The sequence below is a fragment of the Calonectris borealis genome, chromosome 7 (genome assembly GCF_964195595.1).
Source record: "Calonectris borealis chromosome 7, bCalBor7.hap1.2, whole genome shotgun sequence".
Taxonomy (NCBI): domain Eukaryota; kingdom Metazoa; phylum Chordata; class Aves; order Procellariiformes; family Procellariidae; genus Calonectris; species Calonectris borealis.
Genome location: NC_134318.1, coordinates 9,744,854 through 9,758,789, shown reverse-complemented (window position 1 = coordinate 9,758,789; position 13,936 = coordinate 9,744,854). Strand labels below are relative to the sequence as shown.

General features: G+C 39.7%; 1 protein-coding gene across 1 annotated transcript in view; it reads right to left on the bottom strand.

The window, feature by feature from the left end:
* The window catches only part of JMJD1C (jumonji domain containing 1C), a 167,008-nt gene that overhangs the window by 102,592 nt on the left and 50,480 nt on the right, over positions 1 to 13,936 (bottom strand). The window contains exon 2 of the mRNA XM_075154254.1: positions 9,895 to 10,059. Coding sequence (XP_075010355.1) covers positions 9,895 to 10,059 — 165 coding nt within the window. The remainder of the gene's footprint in view (positions 1 to 9,894; positions 10,060 to 13,936) is intronic.

The following is a 13,936-nucleotide window of genomic DNA, read 5'->3' as shown; positions in this document are numbered from 1 at the left end:
CGGTTCCGTGGTAGACTGAGAAGCTAAAATACTGCAATGCAATCATGACATGACAAAAATGCTCTGTGGAGTCACTCCACAGAAAATGAGACTTTAGAAGCAACAGTTGCCAATAACCAAAATTCAGGTGGAGCTGAAGTATATGCTTTCTTAGTACCATCAAAAAAGCTTCCTTCAGATCCTCAGTACTTTGCCAAATGCAGAACTTTTACCCTAACCTAGCAAAACACAGTGTTTGGCCCTGACTGCAACATTTTGACTTCATCCAGACATCAATTTCACCTGAAGCTCCTATGTCTCAGCTGTAGGAGAACAAACTCTATTCACACAAGGCCATCTGTATCCAAACAGTAAACTACTGTAATGCTTTCTCAGAAAAGGTGCTTCACATTTTGGATGGGGTCTCCATGCTGCTATACGTTTAAGGTGGATATTGAGACTTCATACAGCACATCATGGGATTCATGATGAAACCCTGAAGAAGCTGCTGGAATTCTGGGAAAGGAGAACAAGAAACTCATAAAACTCTAATTACGCCTTCCATAACTCATCTTACTCAAGTCAGCATGAAGAGAGCAGTGCTTCAGTATTGCACAGCTGACAAGTCATTAAAGCACAGAAGCAGCAGTGGAGATTTTAACAGTGGGTGGCTTTCGAAATTAGCTGCCAAGTGGATTTGACAGGTGTAAAGCCCAGCTGCTCCTCCCCGCCATCACAAGAAAAACACAGAGCGGTTGCTTGTGGATGGAAGTCTTCTGGCACAGCTTTCCTCATTCTGGACAGCCACCATTCGGATGGAGGACAAGTACCACACTGACATCCTTCCCTCACTGTACAGCCTCTCAACAGGTATAGGTCAGGAGACTTTTTTTAAAATGTTTTTAATATAGAGATAAAAATATTGTATTTGTGTGTATATCTTTATATACACACATATCTATAAATACATACCCACACATATACACACATATATAAAATGTATATATTTATTATACAAGTCATAATTCATATAAACAGCAACAAATAGACTGTGAGCGACCAGACTGATGGAGATACACAAAAGGCACTGCAGGCATTCAGTCATTCTTCCAAAGCCCAAGCTCTGGAAGTTGAATTTCCAAAATACTGTGCTGAAATAACCAACTGCATCTACATGCCTATATTCTGCTCACCACTGCATCTCCAAAGTTGAGCTGATCCTTCTAGTTTATTGAAGTTCAGATGATCTAGAGAGCTACAGAGCAATTTTTTTTCTTCAGCACAAATGGAAAATTTGTTCTCATAAATGCTTTGAAAAAAACATCAAAGACTTAGGACTTCCCAGTCGATTCCAGAGGACCCAGCATAGCTCTTTGCTTTTATACCTTGATGAAGCTGTGGAGTAGGTCAACACTGAAGCTGCAAGTGTGAATGCAGTTCAGCTATACCTACGCTATCTTCGATCTACTTGACTAGGGTATCAACAGGCGTATAACCATATACTGAACCAATATAGGTTTCAGGACCAGTTATATAAAATCAATATGCAAGCAGTTATCCTATGCTGAGCTCCCTGCAACTGTGGCTGCTCTGCTTCAACTGCCTAGCTTGAATATGGAACCTCGAGAAGTTTTACGTCTATCTTTTACAGAAACACATACAAATTATTACCAGCTTTTCATTGCTATCTGTCTTTTGAACAGGAGGAAGTGACAGAAGCACACTCAATTGGGAGTACTACTTAGTGTTTTGCAGCTGAAGGATGCTAAACAGTTAATTTAATTTGGGTAATCCTTGGAGAGCAAAAAGTGCTTTACCAGCAGGAAAGAACCTGAAGTAGAGAGGCCTCCAGGATGCTGTGACATACTAAAGCAGCTTTCTCTAGAGGAGCTGCCAAAATGGCAACTCCCAGGCCCGTATGATCAAAATGACTTGTGCTTACTGTTATTTTAAGGCTAAAGTCTAGAAAATACTCTATTTTGTTTGGAATTCTAGCACTCCTGTAAATTAATTTGACATTAAAATCAATTCTTAGCATAGCAAAAAATATTTTATGTATTTTATATCTGGAAGCATGTTTTTACAAAACTAAATCCTTTCAAATAAAAAAAGTCTCCATTGCTTAGAAATGCAAGTTTAACGAGAAGAAAGTAAAAAACTGAAAATTAAGTACAAGCTTGCCATTAGCCAACACCTTGAGACAAAAAAACTTTTGAACAGACAATGCAGTAGTGTAAAGTGCACAGAAAGTACCAGGACCACATACAAATCAGCACTGCAGTGAGGCTTTCCACTCCGTCACTCATTTCCAGAGTGGGAAGCCACAGGACAACACCCGTATTTCACAACGGAGCATCTGGGGAGGCAGATTTCAGTTTATTGCTGTTCATTTGGGGCATGTCCTGGGAAGGTAATGGCCTCTGCTTAGAAGGCTGTGTGGAAAGCAGTGACTCCCAGTAAGCAGTAGTTTAAAAAAAGCAAGTGCCAAAGTACACAGGCGGGATGTGGTACTGCTTGAGACGTTTATGTTCTGTGGGAATATTACAGTAACATACTCTCCAGCAAAGTAATCTTTGAACCACCTCCAAGTGCTGTTTCTGCATGTTACTGTCTTTCACAATGCAGCAAAAATCTGGTCATTTATGCTCTGCTGAGTCAGTTACTTAAATTTTCTCTTCCCCAAGCTCTAAAGTGTCTTAAATCTTTTCCAAGAAGCTGACAGTTTCCAAGCATTTTCTCCTCTGTTGTGTATATCTCATCTTTACCCCAGATTAGCAAGGTAGACAAGCACTAGAATTCTGATGCAGGGAATGGAGAAGCTGAAAAAAATCCACTATTAGTTTTTGATTGTTTTCCCTGGAAGCTACAGTACTTCCTCCCCTCAAATTTGAAATATCCTCAAAGTTTTTACTTACATTTAGGACTCAGGAGACTGAGTCTTCTCTCTGCCTTGCTTTCCATATACACAGTAATCCTTTGAGAACTTACTTCTTTTTAGTGCTAGAGTATTTTGAGTGTCTACTGAGGATTTAATCACAGTATCTGGCAGTGCATACCTCTGTTTTTCAATGTGCAGAGGGAGGAGAACAGGCTGCAGTGAAGTAACTGTATATGCAGGGGGAATGTTAGCAGTATCTACAGACTCCTGACTTTGAAGGGGATCAATCTGATCCATGGGACTAACATATAAAAGAGAAACTTACTCAGAAATGCTAAAATTAGACCATCAAGACAAGGAAGAAAACAAATCCTTGAGAGAGTGAAGAAGTGGTAGTGTGTCACGATATAAACAGGAATGAGCAAGGGACCTGTTCTACTTTACATCATCGTGCCAAAAATAAAGAATTTGATTTATCTCAGGAATCTCTGGAAGCTCAGTAAAAGCTCGTTGCTCAATCTGTACATTTTCTTCTTTAATCATCTCACATGCCAATGAACTGGCACTTTATAAGTATTTGCTTTATAATCCAACACAATCAAACCAGCTGAAGCAGAATGCGATCAAGCAAAAGGATTCTGCAATTGACAGCTGGGACAAAGGGGCAGGGAGGGAGGGGAGGAAAAGTCTACATAAGGTCAGAGGACAAGTCTATCCTCCACGTGTCCATGAACACTTCTGCTCTTATACTTTACCACCAAGTATCCTAACATGCAGTCAGCACATGAACATACGGGCTCATTCACATCTAACCAGAACAAATGCATCCACTACCACCCAGAACAAACCTCATCTCATTCTTCTGCAAGATGACCTCATCATTAGCATGATGATCAGACAGTCCCACAGGTGCCACCAGCACTGTCCACCGTAAATCAGCTCCAGATTCTCACAGCGGAAAAGAGTTAGTCATTGCCAAAGACCCACTCTTTGTCCATGGTTTTGTTATAAGCCTGGCTAGAGCTCTATATTCTTGCAGAGCCCTGGACAGAGTCCCAGGAAAGATTGTTCTCAAGCCACTGGTTTAGCAATGACTTCACTTGTTCCAAGAAAAAGAGACAGGCGAACAGACACACACTCTTCTTTTTACTGGGGCGGGGGGAAGATTGAGTTGCTCCTGCAGCTACCCTGTATTAGGAGGCAAGCATATTCAGGATCTCCTCATGAAACATATTTTAGTTTTTATATACATACACTCTTCAAAAATATACAATTGCAGGAGAAACAGTTCTTGCTGTATGCCAGCAGAGTGAAACTGGGAGTGATACAGTTACTGCAGACCTTTGTATTAGTTGAGACCATAGGGCAAATCTGTTGTTTTGACAAGGTGAGTACTGTAAAGCTAGCAAAGCACTGTCTCCATATTCAAACCAACAGAGATTTAGAATGGATTCTTCTGATTTATTATATGTGAATTCACACTGAATATGTGATTTATTATATGTGAATACATACTTTACAAAATAAACCATACCCAGTAGAACACACAAAACCCCTGACCTATCACCCATGCCGTATGTAACCGCCCCAGGCATCCAGCTCTGCCCTGCCAGCTAGATGTACCATTCCCCAGTCCTGTTTTTCATCATATTAGACTGAGTCAAACTGTCTCCTCCTTTGACATCTACCCTGCACAAGACTGCCAGCTTCTTCCAAAAGGAAAAGGCCAAAATAAGATAATACTTTTCCTTCCCTTGTTCTACATTAGTCTCTTCCCTTCTTGTTGCAAGTGCCGAAGTTTCTCATGTGCGCTCCTATTCAATGCATTCACTTTTCCTTATCTCCAATTCCAATCCTTTTCTTTCCACCCTCTTGTATTCTCCTAGGTCCTTTTCCTCAAAGTACAAACATACCATAATCTATCCACCTTAAACGCCTTTAATCTTAATTGCATTTTCAATTACCCTTCTTCGCTTATTTTCTTCCTAAAGTGATGGAACATGCCCCTTAAAATGCCTGTCTTAAATTTCTTTCTTTCATTTCTATCTGTAGACCTTCAACGATAAACTTTCATTTCAGCACATTACTGAAGTTTCCAAAACCCTCTTCCCAAACAAAATTATTAAGAAAAGGCACTCAGTCCACACCTTCCTATGCCTTAAACATATAAAGTTGATGCTGTAAAAAAAAAGTGAACTGCTATCTAAGTTTCTACCATGGTGTCCTCTCCTAGTTAGTCTATCACCTTAAACTTTTCTTCCACGTTATTCTATTATTCTCTAAAATGTCTTCAGCGGCTTCTGTCCTTAGTCCTCTCTTTTTCTCCCTCTACACTTTATTTCTAGATATTTTAATATGCAATTAGAGAGATAATAACTAAATTCAAACTGACAGCTCACAGAAGCATTCTGTTCTGTCCACATTAAAACCTTGGCTCCAGTTTGTCACCCTGCCCACACACTTACTTCCATCTCCCTTCTTGGCTGCTGAGGGGATACCATCATACTCCTAAGACTTCAGACTGAACTGTACCATAGGCATGATTTTATCACCGATCTCTAACATGCTAGTACCCAAACTATTTCTACATCAGGGAGATGAATTTAGTCCCCCTAAAATACAACTATACTTATCCATCCACAGATCAAAAATTTGTATCCATCATCTCTATTGCTTCAAAGTTGTTTCCTGAGGAATTAAAAAAAAAAAAAAAATCAATTTTGCCTCTTTTTGGAAGTACTGGTAATTCTCCTAGGCCATCATTTTGAGCCCATCACTCCCCTCTTTTTATATCTTTGTGACACACACCACCCCCTTGTTTACCAAACTAAGCTGATGCCTTCAATTTCAACACCTTATCTAGGCTACTTTTCTTAATCCCTTAATGTGGAAAGACACACCACTCACTTCCACTACCTACACTTTTTAAGTTTTCAAAATCCATAGTTTCATTTTTTCCTATGCTACCCCTTCGGCCGAGAAGTTTTCTTCTGCATTGACATCTGTAAAGCATCTCCATTACTTGAGGTAAACAACAAGCATTGTTTACCAAACACTCTCTTCCCTAATATCTAGGCTACATATTTGCTGACATCATTTTTCACCATTGCCATTTCTTTATGCTTCTTCATAGGTCTTTTCTTCTATGGTTGTAAATACCCCACATGCAGGGTGATTTCCAATTACACCAGTCAGCTAGGCAGCCAAGAAGTTCTCCACTCTTTCCAGAAAGTGATCTCACAAGAAGGAAAAGCATTTGATTACAGCATGAACAAGCTGAGGCACTACACCTCCTCTCTCCTTGACAGACTTGCACAGTGGCCCAGAAACAGGTATCTAGTCAACGTCCTCAGAGTGACCCTGATACGATGAAGCATGCTGCTGCCAATGGGACTCCAGCTCATTTATGGTCAACTTTTCACCTTCGGCATGCAGGAGGCAGGAACTCTACTAAAGGAAAAGACAATCTCATCATGAGAGAAACTAAATTCAGGGGATAATCTACCCCTCCTCTGTTACCGAGTTTCTAAACAAAGAGAAAGAGGCGTACTTCTCATTTCCTCGCTTTCTCAGCACCTGACATAAGAGCCTAAAATCTTAAAGCACAGCTACACGAGGTCAACGGATGCTGTGCTTTCAGTAACAGTTACACCTCAGGCATTCAGGCATTTAAAAATAGCAAACATTTGTGACCAACTTGCATTCTAGCAATTTCATCTATAAAGTGGAGGTTACACTGTTTTTTATTACTCACAATTGAGTAATAAAAGAAATCAGTAATTGTGAAGTACACAGATACCAGCCTGATGACTGCCCATAGAAAGCCCCACAGGAAATTACAGACCTTGTCTTCTTATCAGGTTTGAATACCACACAGTAAATACAGAGTATGTTAATCAAAGAAGAGAAGAACAGAAGGTGATAAGCATCTAAATAAACAAGCACTTTCCACTCACTCCACTGAAGGCAAAGATCCTGTAGAACTACTACATAAAATATACTTAAACATTTTTTTGTTGCGTATATGTTAGCATCCAAAATAAAGTTGTACCAGAAACATTTATTTTGGTATTTAATATGAAGACAAGATAGTCAAGTACATTAATGATTTTTTTCAATATAGTTCACATGCATGGGAAAGATGGAGACTTTTCCTTTAATAACTACAGCAAGACTCAGTTTTTCCAAAAAGTCTTCATTATCATATCCACACTCAGGATTTCACATAAAAGTGCAGAGATTCCTATTGCTATTCGGCAAATCAAAAAATTTTTACCACCTTTTCCATTGCTTTCTTGCTTTTAATAGGTCTTGTTTTGACAAAAAACCACCAAACCTTCACAGAGGTCATCCACTCCACTACACCAGTGTTCAGATAGTCTGGAAACAAAACCCAAAAGTATTATAGGCAACTTGAGCACCCTCCTTGTTCCCCAAGGCCTGCGCTGTGCTCAGTGCAGCTATTGATACAGAGCAGAACTTCGGGAGGTCTCTATGGAAGGAATCTTCTCTAACTAGAATTAATGTCCTGTATCCGCACTTTCCCTCAAATATGGGTTTTCTGGAATGGATGACTAGAGGGTTTGACTCAAAAAACAATTGCTAGAACATTTGTAGGCAGGCCAAGCACAAATGCTGAGAACTTGTCATCTTTAACATCTGGAAACTGTGACCTGACAAGCTATTTGAGCCCCACTCTGGACTGTATGATTTCAATTTTTTAATTGTAAAAGCAGGAGGCAGATCTTTTGCAAATCTTCCTTCTCACGCCTATCAGCTACCTCAAGAACGTAAACATTAAAACAAGAATTAAAAAATGGGTAAGATGGAAATGGAAGGAAAAAAAAACATGTTTCTGCTTTCTGCTGGACCAGCATAAGTTTGAAAAGGTCTCTACTGAGAGAAAGGTGAGACAAACATTTTCACACATTAGTAAAGGCATACTTTTAACTTGGGGACAGGATCAGCAGCCAAACTAGAATACTTTCTAGAAATACACCCCTTCTAAACCCAAGAAGGATCTCTATCCTAGAGGGCGAGACTAAAAGCATGTAAAATAGCAGAGTACTTACATACTAAGTTCTAAGTTGCTAACAGATTTTAAAATACCCATCTCAATCAAGGAGAGATGGTAGCTTCAAAGAGCAAATGACATGACTCATTAAAACTAAAAATTCTTGCTTAAGGATATACTAACATGAAACAGAAAATTTGCCTGTACAAGCAAATATACGAAACAGCCTGTACATCCAGAAAGTTAGCTTGTTTTACTCAAGCACATTAAGGTGAGTCAAGTAGGAATATTAACTGAAGAGAAGGTAAGTCCATCCTAAACCATCTATGCATCTCTTCCACCACTTAGCTTTCTTGAACAGCCTGCTTCATGACCTTCAGCATGACTGTTCCAACCACAGCTCCAGAAAAATAATAATGCGACAGCATTTCAGAAAGTCCATGAAGTGCTCAGAGATGAGAATATGAAGGGAATATTTAAATGAAACACAGACACAGCTAAAGTCCGGAAGAAAAAAAACACCATCATCGAAATTCATTACAACTACAAATTTCTAAAAACCCAGGACTGAAGTTACAGATACTAAGCTTAATATCAAATATATCTAAGACTTCCCTTCACCATTTTGACAAATTTGTTGGAGCTCCCTTTCACCCGCCGGTCTGCGAGAAATCTTCCCCAACTCTCTACAAAGCAAAAACATCCAATATAGTACATTTCTGAAATCTCATATCTATTTGGCTCTTCTGAAGACTCTGACAGCACTACTAGTTTCTTTGGAGAAAAAAGGAATACATTTTTATTGCTTATTAGATTATCTCATCAGATCCTTAGTATACATCAGGTCTATCTAAAGGCACATCAAAAATGGACACAACCTCCTAGCAGTTCTCTCAGCAGCCTTAATGTTTGGGCATCTGTCGTGGTTTAACCCCAGCTGGCAACTAAGCACCACACAGCCGCTCACTCCCCCCTGGTAGGATGGGGGAGAATCAGAAGAGTAAAAGTGAGAAAACTCATGGGTTGAGATAAAGACAGTTTAATAGGTAAAGCAAAAGATGTGTGCGCAAGCAAAGCAAAACAAGGAATTCATTTGCTACTTCCCATCGGCAGGCAGGTGTTCAGCCATCTCCAGGCCAGCAGGGCTCCATCACGCTTAATGGTTACTTGGGAAGACAAACGCCATCACTCTGAACGTCCCCCCCCCTTCCTTCTTCTTCCCCCAGCTTTATATGCTGAGCATGACGTCATATGGTATGGAATATCCCTTTGGTCAGTTGGGGTCAGCCGTGTCCCCTCCCAGCTTCTTGTGCACCCCCAGCCTACTTGCTGGTAGGGCGGGGTGAGGAGCAGAAGAGGCCTTGACTCTGTGTGAGCACTGCTCAGCAGGAACTAAAACATCCCTGTGTTATCAACACTGTTTCCAGCACAAATCCAAAACACAGCCCCATACTAGCTGCTATGAAGAAAATTAACTCTAACCCAGCCAAAACCAGCACAGCATCAATCCAGAAGGAATGAGAGTCACAAGTATCATCTTATAAACCAGGCAAGCAATTATCATTTACATTATTGATCTTTGCTCAGTTTTCTCATCTTTCTGAACTCTGACCTAAATTCTAGATACACTCAACTCCCACAAAGAAGGTATCACAAGCTTAAGGGTTTATTTTTCACCTTAGTTTCAATCCTCCACGAGCAGTAAGATGTGTTGCTGATAAGTTTATATTTGTAAGATGCTTTGACTATGTAAAGTGCCATTAGTTCTATTATGTCACTCAGAGACTAGTTTTGCAGCGCTCTAATTGATTCAAAAAGGAAGATGAATGACTGTTATCACATCACTCCCACCCTTTCAACACAAACAGGCTTTATTAGTATTTTCTTATCCTTTTCTTACCCTCCTCCCCCTCCATGCTCCCCGCTTTCCACCACCACTTAAGTAGCCTAGACAGATTCCTAAGAAGGACAGAATTAAAGAGATTAAAATAGTTTAGTAAATGCAATTGCTCAAGTATCTTACCAATGCAGGCCATTGAATTTGTTTGATCTTTGATCCCTGAGTCTGGCTTGGGTCCTTTCTTTTTGCCCAGACCAGCTGGTACTCCACCAAGAAGGTTGCAAAATCTTCATAAACTTTAACCCATTCTCGCTTTTCCCATTCAAGGTCATCAAATTCCACATATACCTGGGGAAATTTAAGAACAGGAAAGGACATACATTATTACATATACACAACATGTGTGCATCTACATGCACTTTTGAAAGTACGTGTTTTAAAATTTAATGCAAAAGCTTAATAGTACCCATTTTACTGTTATGGTATTAGATAATCAGTTCCTGCACCACAGAAGAAATTTTTCTTGCCAGTGCATTTGTGCTGAAGAGAGGAGGGCTACATTTGCTAAAACATTACAGTTAACATTGGGTATCTTATCTCATGAATGAAAAGTGTAACACTAAGTATTTACTAGTATCATTCAAGTAATACATACAGCTATTTACATATCAGTAAATAAGTTTTAAGAATACTTCTCATTCTCATTGAAATACTTGTCATATAATACAAACCAACCAAAGAAACACTGTTTCAAGGAAAAAAAAGCCATTTGGAACAGATCCAGAAAGGACATCCTGAGCCTGCAGACCCTGCTACTACAAGCCAGCCTAACAGAAGCACCTAACAACACAGCACCTAACAGAAGCAGCTCAGTTTCTTGCCATTTTTATTCTTTTGGAATCCCGCTCCTTTGGAGGGAAAAAAAAACCCACACTTTTTGTTTCCAGCTAAATTAATTTGGAACCAGTTTGCAACTATTTGATCTTGTGCCATCCATGCCCTGTAGGTTATACAGTTCTCCCCGACACATTCTTAAGAGAACAACCATACCCTCCCTCAGCTGTATTCACTAAGCTAAATACACCAAACCTTTTGTCTCCTCTTGTAAAGGGAAGAGGGAACTCAGAGCCAAAAAGCTGTCCAAAAGTTATCTGCATTAGCAAACAAACTCTTCTAAAACCACTACATTTCAAAATTTCAGAATTTATTTAAAATAAAATAAAAAAAAATCAACATAATCAATTGTTTTCCAAATTATGAGAAAATTTGTAAGAAAAAACAACTGGCATTATTAAAAAAAAAATCACTGCTTGTCACACAAACTGGAGAAGAAGGGAAGATGCTTTGCTACCCTCCCGAATTTCAGCTCTCAGCCACACCCAAGGCAACTTCTGAAACTGGAGTTTCTTCCTCTATCTGCTTCTGAGAACTTAAATCACTGTCACAGAAATATTCTTGTCTTTTAACTTTGGTTAATTTTAGGCCTGCAACATACTTCCTCGTCTAGACTTTCTGTCTCACACTTTTCAAACGTGTACTACATAGTGCTCCTTCTCATCTTGTCCTTCTCCCTTCTGTGTACACAACTTAAATTTGCACCAAGCCTCTTCTCACTCCTGTATCAAAATTCATCATCCCAGTTTCCCCCACCCATACTCTTTTTTTAACCCATATTACTCCCATTCTGTTCCTACACACCCCCTTCCCCTTACCTCTTCAAAGCATCAGATTAAGAAGGTAACTTACTGCAGTTACTTTCTCCTATGACAATCCATTATTGCATCTCCACTTAAAATTTGTCCAAATAAAAAAGAAGAAAGTTTCTTCTCCTGTCAAACTGCGCTCAGTCTATCATTCATTTCCCTGTTCCCCCTCCTCACAACCTCCACAAACTGCTCAATACTGTAACTGCAGCTATCACTCACTGCGCACCCAACTCCTTTTCCTCCACCCCTCTACCAAATGCTGACACCCAACCGTCCCTGTCATTGTGCACGCTCGTTGTCACCAATATCATATTCATGGCCAACTGGTCTTTCCACCCCTTATCGCTCATCTCATCTTACTACTCATTTTCTTTCTTGCTTGGTCTTAATCACTGGGTCAAGGTGGAGTGTGCGCAGGGCAGTCGTCTGCATTAAATACTGTTCCTTCTTTACTTCCCAAGGGCAGAGCTTTCCCCGTGGACTCACCACCGCGACATCTGGAATTTCTGCCGTTTGCCTGCTGCCGCTCCTCCAACATCTCAATTACCCTGGCTGATCACAGTCATTCCCCATCTCCGCACCACTCTGTTCCATCAACGCAACTACTATTTTAGCTTTTCCCTTTGCCCATTTCACTCACTGAAACTATCAGGAAACTACTCGTAGTCTTTGCGGTGGCATTAAGATCAGTTTGTATCTAAAATTACCCTCTCACTTCAATTGTTCATTTTCACAGCTATCACCTATTATTCTAACAAAGCAAGTAGAAAACAGCAGCAAAAACTCAAAACTAAAAATTATAAATTGACACCTTTCACTAAAAAGCACTTTTTAATAACTTAATTTCTATAAATTAATTTTAAAATACATAATAAAGTTGCAGAATACTAATTTCTCTATCAAAACAGAGTTAACAGTAAACATAGTAATGCTTTAAAGTACTGGCAGGAAAGCACATCATATCTCAAATCAACTTAGCAGCAGTATCTTGTATTTGCGGCTACTTTGAACTCTTTAGAGAAGACATTTATTTCTGCAATTGATCAAATGACAAAACTTAAAGACAACCTTCAGTGACAGTACAGTCAAAAATCATTCTCTAAAGTCACCTTCCTCCTGGCCCGTCCTCCTGTAAATTCCATCCAATTATTCTGGACTGGTCAAATAATTTTATTTTAATACCTCGAAAGACATTTTACTTGGGTAGTCTATCACTACCTCTATGGATGTAATAGGCTAAGCACCAGACCACACACAGCAGCAAATTTAAAAAAATAGAAGGCAAGGGGAATCAAGTGAATAAATGTTTTTTAAAAACACAGATCAGTCTAAACAGGAGTTAGCAGTTTAGAAACCGCCACACTAAAACATACTGTATCTTCTGGACACTAGCCAGAACTTGTGGATAACTGTGACACAATCTAGTGTTTGTGTGCAAGTTTTGCACCCCAAATAAACCGAAATCCGGTGCAACAACAGTGGGAGTTATTGCTGAGCTATCTGCAGAGTCTCCTGGCACCGTATAATTAGATCTTCAAAGGAGCAGTTCCAAGAAAAGTGGAGAATGGAGCGTGGCTCAGAGCCAGTCTGCCATTGCCCAGGGCACCATATTCCTCCTCTAGTACGATACACACACAACCTTACTTGGGAATTATTTCTGCCAGCTTCCACCACATTCAGGTTTGGATGCCAAGACAGTTAACTATCTGCTGGCTTTTCAAAGTTCATTTTTGAAAGGCAGAAACAACACAGATGAAACACTGATCCCAATCCTTCGCCCATTCTCTTTTCTGCTAGGAAATACTTAAATCAGGAAAATCCATTATGAATTTTTCTAAGGCAACAGTAAAGTCTCTGAAGAACACCGGCTTCTTCCTTCCCTGCACACCGACCTACCGCACAGAGAAGAGCAGTATCCCAAGCAGCACAACTTATGAAAGGGAGTAAAAAGGGGAGAGAAGGAGGAAAGGAAGCAATCCAGCAACCTAAGCCAACAAAATAAAATGTAGAGCCAAAGTTAGACCCCCTAAGGAGTGCAAAGGCTGAAAATATTTAATCTTTCTTGCTTCACTGACGAAACTCTGTACAGCAAGAAACTCCACAACAGTTGCCTCTCTGAGAATGAATGTTGATTTTGAGATTTTTTCAGCCAAATTTTGCTTCCTTGCCTTGTCAGCTATTCAGAAGTTTGTGTTCCCAGAGTGGCTGAAGTCTTCTCACCACGTATGCATTCACTTGCATAAAAAGGAGAAATTCCCACTGGGATGATATTATATTTATAATTGGCATTAATGTGCTAATTTTGTAACTCACTACTATTTTCCAACAGGAAGCAGCATAAGCTTTTAGCATGCTTTTCCAAGTAAAGCAAGACAACAAATTAATTTCCAATGGAGTCAGCCAAACAATTCCAACAAAATATTGGTGTTTCAAAGCCAAAACACAACAATCATGGTAAAATTCTCTACATGCAGCGCTGTGATCCGGAGTTTTCCAGTCACTTCTGCTCCAAATAAATA